At 40.4% G+C, this 10000-nt stretch overlaps 1 protein-coding gene across 5 annotated transcripts in view; it reads left to right on the top strand.

Annotated features, from left to right (window-relative positions):
- Positions 1-10000, top strand: part of TASP1 (taspase 1) — a 144963-nt gene that overhangs the window by 110552 nt on the left and 24411 nt on the right. For 3 of the 5 annotated variants that reach the window (XM_085889337.1, XM_085889335.1, XM_085889338.1), the window contains one exon: positions 2371-2450. In XM_085889337.1, the coding sequence (XP_085745463.1) occupies positions 2371-2450 (80 nt within the window). The remainder of the gene's footprint in view (positions 1-2370; positions 2451-10000) is intronic. The other 2 variants (XM_085889336.1, XM_085889339.1) reach the window with 1 other exon arrangement.

Below are 10000 nucleotides of genomic sequence, written 5' to 3' on the forward strand. Positions count from 1 at the left end.
AACATCTGTAGAAACGGTTTTGTAACTATTTCCAGACCGATGAGCATCGCCAACTCTTTTTTTGAGTTCCTCATAAATCTCTTTTGATTGTGACATGAAACACTTCCACAAACCTGTGTGGTGAAGACCTGACTCTGATGGTGACAAACAAAGTTTGTTTTTTATTGAGGGCAGGGCAACCCAAACTCACTCCTGATTGTCATTCCATTTATTTTAACACCAAACTGTAATTACCACTTTAATTGAGCTGATGAACTGAGACTCCTGGAGGTTCACATACTTTTTTCCAATAAAGAAATTGAATGTTGGATCATTTTGCTCAATAAATAAATGAAAAAGTAGATTTTCTTTTTTTGTGTGTGTGTGTGTGCTATTTGTTTAATCAGGTTGTCTTTATCGATTATTAAGACTTAGATGAAGATCTGATCACATTTTAGGTCAAATGTATGCAGAAATACAGAAAATTCAAAAGGGTTCACAAACGTTTTCTCACCACTTTATGACTGTAAGATGAAAGTTTATGAGATAAACACGAAGAGAATCCGAAAAAGAGCATGCACTGTGGAGTCGACAGATGGCATTACCTGAGATGGAGTAAAGCCGCAAAAGAATTTACAATAAACAAACAGGCCTGCAAAAAATCCATGATGTGATCAGAGAAGACCCTTTGAGTCAGCTTCCATGGGATTAATATTGGAAATTGCCGATGCCTTTGATTAATCTGGCTTGGAAGGTGGTAGAAGAGCAGCTGCAGTACAAAAAGGAGAATCGAATTAGATTAACATGTGAATGACTGCTCAGTAAACAATAAGAAGCTTGTCCTTAGTCCCATTCCTACTTCAAACAAAAGTGCTTTTGTCAAAGGAAAATGACGTTGAGCAGCAAATTGCTTTAAAAAAGGGCACAATTTCTCTTTTGCGAGTGTGGCTAACCGTAAGCCAATGGCACGTTACGCTGCTACACAACCTTCGATGTAACTCTACCCACCGAGAGTAGGGGACGTTATGCGAAGCAAAGCGTAGCATCTTCAGAAAGGACGTGGATGTGTGGAAATTCGATACGGTTCGCACAAACTCTACTTCCTGAGGCGGGAGCCCTATATGCATATTCTTTTTATAATGCTATTCAAAGGATTGTTCAGAATTCCTCCAAAGAGTGTGTAAAGGTTCCAATAATTTGAATCCACAATGCAGCGACGCGCGTTGATGATAATGGAGCGACTCACTCGTACAAGTATGAAGGGGGTTAAAACAAGTAAAGATTTGATTATAACGAAACAGACCAGCTCTTAAATTGCATGCAAAGTTATCATTAGAATATGAGCCGTCCAAGACTAAAAAATAATAAAAAATGACCGTTTTTACAGCCATTTTTCCCTGCTGTGCAGGGGTTTGGCTTTTTCTTGAGGCAATGTTTTATGGCCGGATGCCCTTCCTGACGCCAACCCTGGTCGCCTTTTACGACACACAGGGATATGGTACACCTATTCTTACCGGGGCATTCACCGGGACCAGTACACTGGTACTCATTTCGCCGACCTCGGAAGGATGACAGGCTGAATCAACCCCCTGGTGTTAATTCAGCAGCCAACGGGGCTTGAACTCAGGACCCTGGGATCCCAAGCCGCCACCCTAACCACTAAGCCAACACCAGGCTTCCGTCCAAGACTAAGCTGTTGGAAAAACAAGACTGTGAGATGAGACCGTGAGGAAAAGGCAATTTTCCAAACAGTAATTGGTAATGCAGTTCGGATCAGTCTTGCAGGTTTTGGAAAAAAATAATAATTTAACGATCAGTAATCAAGGACTGAGATATCTGGTTTTTATGCTGATTTCCCTTCAGTAACTCGATAACCTTTGATAAACATTTGTGCGCACTCTTAAATGAGAGTTGTGCTTTATACTCATCAAAAATTGTCACCTTTTAGATCAAGTGTGTATTGTTTTTTATTTATTTTATTTTTGTTGCTGCTTGCTTATTGCTTCTTTAATCCAAAACAGCTTTTCTCCAATGCACTTGTACAGTATTCCCCTTTTCACTTGTTTCTCTTAAGGTTTGGGTTGTTGCCATTTTTATGTTGTGTACCTGTGTGCAATTTAATTGTGAACTTTTAATAACTTATACCAAAGTCAAATAGCACTGATATCAAGTACAGCATTATTCTTCTTTTGAAAAAATATTTCTGTTCTAATATAATGAGTTTATACTCTGCTGCTAAAGTAAGGTGAAATGACCAGTAGTCATACGGCCATTGATTTATAGCATGTGAATGTTCACCTGACTGGTCACATGACTTCATTATTATTTTGCCGTCCCTTGTTAACCCCTCACTTCCTCCCACCCCCCTTCATTTCCCCTTTTTATTTTTAGTGGAGTTCCTGTGGGCACATTCAACAGACAGCATGTGTGTTGGTTATATGTCGACACAGGATGGCAAGCCGAAGGTGAAGGTGGGAGTTGTTGTGGCGTGTGGATGGGGGGGTTATTTAGCATCAAGGTGTTCCGATTCTGTGTGATGTTTTGCACTTTTGAGGATGATGAACGTTGCAGGTGTTTTGGAAATCCAGACCATTTAGTGTGGAGTTTTGTTTTCTTGCAGTGGAATATTCATCTTGCTCAAGAATGTCAGTCAGCAGATGTATTTTCTTTTTTAAGTCATTTGTTAAAGCTTGGACTTTATTTTTTCTGTTGCTATTATTTTGTGATGTACTTCTGTGAAGTCGTTTCAAAAAATTTTCAGGTTGTCATCCAGAACGCCTTTGATGCTGCGGCTTTTCTAACCCGACCTCCCCTCCAAACTACCCCTCGACCCCCACCACAACCTTCCTCCCACCTGTGTAAATGGTTATAAATGTATATGTGGAATGGTTTCAACAATCCTTGAAGGCTTTCAATTCTTCATACCTTGTAGCTGTTTCAATAGTATCGCTTTCATGAATAACTGAGTGATATTGTTGATGTCTGCTGCAAAAGCTATTTTGCAATGGAAGCATTTTAATTAATGATATTCCAAATGAATTGAATTGATTTCCTCCTTATTATGGATCAGCACTTGGTGTGAAAAGATGAGTGTGTTCAGAGGTTAAGTGATTTTGAACTTGTGGAACATGCTGGAACACAGACCTAGTCGGAGACCTCGTGAAAGCCTTTTTATTTTATTTGGGGGAGGAGGACTGATTTGAGATCTAAGTTAGCACAATGGGACAATCCTTATACTGTGTTAACTTGATTAGTAAAACGTTTTTTTTACCCCCAAACTGCTCGATATCTGCTTGGGATTAAATCTGAGAATGCACATTGATAGTCTCCTTACTGAATTGGAGAAGGCATGATGATGCCCTTCTTATTAAATCCGAGAATACACAATGATTCCCTCCTTATTGAATCGGAGAATGCACGATGATGCCCTCCTCATTAGCCCCTGTTGAACTTCATCCGAAACAGGGGCTTATGGTCTTGGTCTTTATTTTTGTGTGCATGCGTCTGCAACCATTACTCGGACTTGTGTGGTCCGATTTTATTCATACTTGGCACAAGGACAACACATGATGGCATACATATACACATCATTTTGTTTTGTGATACCATCAAATATGTGGTTTCTTTGTAAAACAAATTCCCTCATTAAATCGGAGAATACACGATGAATCCCTCCTTATTGAATCAGAGAATACACAATGATTCCCTCCTTATTGAATCAGAATGCATGATGATTCCCTTGGTGAATGGGAAAATGCGCTGTGATTCCCTCCTGATTGAATTGGAGAATACACGATGATTCCCTTGTTCATGAATGGGAGAATGCGCAATGATTCCCTCTTTATTGAATTGCAGAATACACAATGATTCCCTCCTTATTGAATTGAGAATACATGATGATTCCGTCCTGATTGAATCGGAGAATACAAGATGATTCCCTCCTTATTGAATCGGAGAATACACGATGATTCCCTCCTTATTGAATCGGAGAATACAAGATGATTCCGTCCTGATTGAATTGGAGAATACACGATGATTCCCTTGTTCGTGAATGGGAGAATGCGCAATGATTCCCTACTGATTTAATCGGAGAATACACAATGATTCCCTCTTGATTGATTGGGAGAATGCACAATGATTCCCTCTTTATTGAATTGAGAATACATGATGATTCCTTCCTGATTGAATCGGAGAATACAAGATGATTCCCTCCTTATTGAATCGGAGAATACACGATGATTCCCTCCTTATTGAATCGGAGAATACACGATGATTCCCTCCTTATTGAATCAGAAAAATACACTATGATCCCTCCTTGTTGAATCGGAGAATACACGATGATTCCCTCCTTCTTGAATTGGAAAAATACACGATGATCCCTCCTTGTTGAATCGGAGAAGACACGATAATTCCCTCCTTATTGAATCGGAAGAATACACGATGATTCCCTCCTTATTGCATCTGAGAATACACGATGATTCCCTCCTTATTGAATCTGAGAATACACGATGATTCCCTCCTTATTGAATCTGAGAATACACGATGATTCTCTCCTTATTGAATCTGAGAATACACGATGATTCCCTCCTTATTGAATCTGAGAATACACGATGATTCCCTCTTTATTGAATCTGAGAATACACCATGATTCCCTCCTTATTGAATCTGAGAATACACGATAATTCCCTCCTTATTGAATCTGAGAATACACGATAATTCCCTCCTTATTGAATCAGAGAATACACAATGATTCCCTCCTTGTTGAATCGGGAAAAATACAGGATGATCCCTCCTTGTTGAATCGGAGAATACACGATGATTCCCTCCTTATTGAATCGGAAGAATACACGATGATTCCCTCCTTATTGAATTGCAGAATACACAATGATTCCCTCTTGATTGACTGGGAGAATGCACAATGATTCCCTCCTTATTGAATTGAAAATACAAGATGATTCCGTCCTTATTGAATCGGAGAATACACGATGATTCCCTCCTTATTGAATCGGAGAATACAAGATGATTCCGTCCTGATTGAATCGGAGAATACACGATGATCCCTCCTTGTTGAATCGGAGAATAGACGATTATCCCTCCTTGTTGAATCGGAGAATACACGATGATTCCCTCCTTATTGAATCGCAAAAATACACGATGATCCCTCCTTGTTGAATCAGAGAATACACGATGATTCCCTCCTTATTGAATCGGAAGAATACACGATGATTCCCTCCTTATTGAATCTGAGAATACACGATGATTCCCTCCTTATTGAATCTGAGAATACACGATAATTCCCTCCTTATTGAATCGGAGAATACACGATGATTTCCTCCTTATTGAATCGGAAAAATACACGATGATCCCTCCTTGTTGAATCGGAGAATACACGATGATTCCCTCCTTATTGAATCTGAGAATACACGATGATTCCCTCCTTATTGAATCTGAGAATACATGATGATTCCCTCCTTATTGAATCTGAGAATACACGATGATTCCCTCCTTATTGAATCTGAGAATACACGATGATTCCCTCCTTATTGAATCTGAGAATACACGATGATTCCCTCCTTATTGAATCTGAGAATACACGATGATTCCCTCCTTATTGAATCTGAGAATACACGATGATTCCCTCCTTATTGAATCTGAGAATACACGATGATTCCCTCCTTATTGAATCTGAGAATACACTATGATTCCCTCTTTTTTGTATCGGAGAATACACAATGATTCCCTCCTTGTTGAATCGGAGAATACACGATGATTTCCTCCTTATTAAATTGGAGAATGTTCGTTGATTCCCTAATTTTCAAACCGGTGGACTTGATGACTCTTCACCAACATAAAAATGGGACGTTTGTTCTGATGGAGAGTCCTTTGAAGAAAGAAATTGCGACTTTCAACAAGTCCTGAGAAGCACATACTCGTACACACATGATCATGCTTTGACTATTTTATCTTCCATCGGGTGGTTTAATTATATATTATCAAGCTGTAAAGAGTACTCTTGCTGTAACAGTTATGGAGCTGGTAGTCTGCTCCACAAAAGTCGTGAATGAAATGGATAATAGTACAGAAAGATGGGGAATAGAAAATTTTGCCTTGAATAATCAGCTAAACTGCCAGGATTTTTATTTTTCTTAGATAACTAGTGTAAGAGTTTCATTCCAAGGAATTTCATTGCACAAGGAGGCCATTAGCTCCATCAAGCCTGCACTATGATTACCAATCTATGGTTGTTTGCCTGTGCTCCATCCTTTTTAAATGCTGAGTGTCAAGCAAGGAAACAGTACGTACCATTTATACATTTTGGTGTGACTCAGCCGGGGTTCAAACCACATTGAATCAGAGCGGACATTCTAACCATTACACCACCGAATATGAACATTTCATCTTATATATTATTTCCGAGTTTGTGGTTTCGTGTCGCGCTATCTTCGACTTTGTTCTGCGCTCGAGTAATGTGATATTCGGCTTACATTATCTCAAAGACCATATGAGGTGCATAGTACAAAAAAAGTAAATAAAATCGTTTTGAAACAGTGAAATCGTATTTCACTTACTGCATTAAAGTAAAATTACCACTGATACTCTGCATCAGTTCCTTTCTCAAACACACCCACCCCAACATGCCGCGCAGAGCACGGGTTATGCTAGTGATTGTTGATTATTTACTTTACCGAATGTATAGAAATCTGTAAAATAAGCAATCTGGTGGAATCCCAAAAGAGAAAGGTGCAATTTTTATTTTCACATGATTACAGTTATATTGAAGTTTTGGGGGGTAGAGAGAGTGACTCAATTTTACTTCCTTGACGAAAGAAGGCTGTTGGGTAGAGGGTAAATGCTCGGTGTATGAGTATGAATCCACAGTGCCGGCCTGTTCTGAATGCTTCACATCACTTGGTCTCAAGTGTAATACTGCAAAGAGGATACATGTAATCAATTGCAATTTTAGCTCAGGTCCAAGTTCAACACCTTGACACCAAGACGGTTAACATAGCACGCATTACACCTTCATCTTCGCTAGATGTCCACTTGGGCTCGAGCTCTTGCTGATGGATTTGTTCAACTTTAGCATATTGGATGTAATTGGGTAAAATTAAGGTGAAAGTACCTTCCACCACCCCCCCCCAAATATTCATCATGTTGAAAGGAATTGTTTCATCTTCCTGTGGTTGATCTGTGCTCGCTGATAAAAATGTGTGTCAAAAGAAACATCATCATTACACAGCTTGGGGACGTTTTATGCTTTTTCACCCCTTTTAAAATTGCATTATTTTCATTCTTACAGTTTTCATTGAATCCTTTTTGTTGTTGCTGCTTTATACAAAAAACGCTGGTTGATGTATGCGTTTCATTCAAACTGGGTAATGGGTTTTTTAACAAACTATTTGATGGCTCGCTCAAGTCAAAGTCAGCCATTGTTGGACATTGTACAGTGTGTTCCAAAAAGACCTGGACAACTTTGGTTGTTAATATATTTAGTACCACAAATGATACAACAATACCCTTTGGTTTATATGATACAGGAACTCATAAAGTTTCCTTCATTTTCAGGTCTGGTGGTTTAATGTAAAATAACATGGCGACTCCACAGGAGAAAGCTCAGTGCGTTGAATGGTTCATCGAGACGAGATCCGACGCGCAAGTTCAGCCTAATTTCTGCACAGGGTATGGAAGGAATTCGCCATCACAGACGAGTATCAGAAAGTGGTACAAGAGGTTTAAGGAGACTGGAAGTTGTCGGAAACAAAAGTACCGGTCGATCAAGCACAAGTGCAGCAGATGTACGAGTGTGTGAATCATTTCAACAAAGTCCCAGAAAATCGATTTGATGCACATCCAGAGAACTGGGACCACCACCCACCACCCACCACTGTACACAGGATTTTGCATAAAAGACTGATGCTTTATGCCTATTAGGTGCAGATTCTGCAGGAACTCAAACTAAATGACAGAACCAAACGCAAGGTGTTTGCCTTGGAAATGCTCAGTCGCATCGAGGATGACGAAGATTACGTGAAAAGGTCATGTTCACAGACGAGCTTGCTTTCATGTATCTGGGGAGGTCAAACGGCACAATGTGAGGATCTGGGGCTCTGAAAAACCCCACGTGGTCATTGAGCACATACATGGCAGTCCAAATGTCACCCCCATGATCACCAGACATAACCCCCCTTGATGTTTTTTTTCTGTGGGGGTTTTTCAAGAATGTCGACAACACCAAGGTGGCAAACCTGCAGGATCTTCGTTCTTGAATCACAGCTGCATGCAAACATGCTGAGCCAAACATGGCAAGAACTCGTGTACCGCCTTGATGTCCTGCACCTGACAAACGGAGTTCACTTTACAATGTACTGATGGTTTGCACAAAACTTTATGGGTTTCTTTATCATATAAACCAAAGGGTGTCATTGTATCATTTGTGTTTCTAAATATATTAACAACCAAAGTTGTCCAGGTCTTTTTGGAACACCATGTATGTCAATGTGGTCAAGACCAGCACAGGGTAAGACATCAGAAGTTTCATCTTCTGACTTCACCCGTTTTAAGAATTGCCTCTCACCTGAAGCCTTATTTTTGTGGTGAACTTGGTTAGACTCGTGTCATTGTGGTCTATTCCAATGATCTTGAAAGCTTTTATTTTTTGCACAAGGCCTTGGTGCAATGATCTTTTAAGGCTCATGCTGAACAATGTGTGAGGCAGGGGCATGAGCCCAGAGGGGCGAGCAGTATTCCATCAAGCTGTGGATGAAATATCATCCACACTTATTTCCCATGACAAGTGGACCACCTCCTTCAAAATATCCAGTTTCCTTCTTTAGAGTTTACTTCTGTATCCATATTGTTCACCCCATGCGTACTTCCCTGCCCCCTCATTCCAACCCCACACCCATTGTTTGTCAGTCTCTGTGTCTTTTGTCTCTCAACCCTGCCGTTGCTGCTTCCCTCTCTCTCTATTGTTCCTTTTGTTCTGTTGCATCCTGATCCATTCAGTTTTCTCGCTCTTCCAGGAACCTTGACTGTATACAAAGAAAAAAAACAAGCAGCCATAGGTTGTCAACCATTATGCAGGCTATGAAGGGCTCAATAGCTTCATCCTGCACTGAAGGCCCTTGTAAGGGAACTCGTATAATAAGATTACTTGGGGGAAATGGTTATGATTTATTGATTGTCTGGTTTCTTCAACATGTCAGTACGTTGAATACATTATCACCACGCCAAATGCGTTTTGACGCAACAAATTAATATTCCCACCAGAATGTTGCTTCACAGTGCTGGGAGGATGATATGGTTTATGGTTAATTTTTGAAATTTTCATGTTTTTCTTGGGGTAGGATACCGAGCAGGCAAGATGGGCAGACTTGCTTTGTTATGTATCCCTGTTTACTCCTGAAGTTCCTCACCACTTATACTAAGCCTTGTGTTGCCTTGGCGGTTAGGGTGGCTGGCTTGGGATCTTAGGGTCCTGAGTTTGAGCCCTGTGTTCCCGCTGAATTAACACCAGGTAGGGTTGACTGAGCCCGTCATCCTTCCGTGGTTGGTGAAATGAGTACCAGTGTACTGGTATTGTGGCACAGCATCAGCGGCATAGTCGTGCCCCAACAAAATGATAGCTACCTTTCAGCCAAGCTGCATGTGCAAGAACAACACCACTTGTACTTATAAGCCAGTACATGATGTGCTGTAACATACAATTTACAGAGCATTGGTGGTGCTGTCAAAGCAGTTTCTTGGCACAGATTATACTGTGTGGTTTGTCATTGCCTTCCCATCAGTATAGTTATGGCAGGAATTTGTAATTTGTTCAGAGTGCCAGCGATAACTCAATTACTCTTCATGGAGAACACCATGGAATGTTTAACATCCACCAATGAATGCTGACAGACAGTGCACCCAGTTTAACATCCATCTGAGGAGCGGCACAGACATGGAAAGCACCGGGATGACATTTTATAGCTAGGTCGGGATTATAACCCAGATGAGACAGCTCAGAGGTGAGTATGACAAG

The sequence above is a fragment of the Eptatretus burgeri genome, chromosome 7, assembly GCF_056783735.1.
Source record: "Eptatretus burgeri isolate ZD-2024b chromosome 7, Ebu_testis_v1, whole genome shotgun sequence".
In the NCBI taxonomy this organism is placed as follows: domain Eukaryota; kingdom Metazoa; phylum Chordata; class Myxini; order Myxiniformes; family Myxinidae; genus Eptatretus; species Eptatretus burgeri.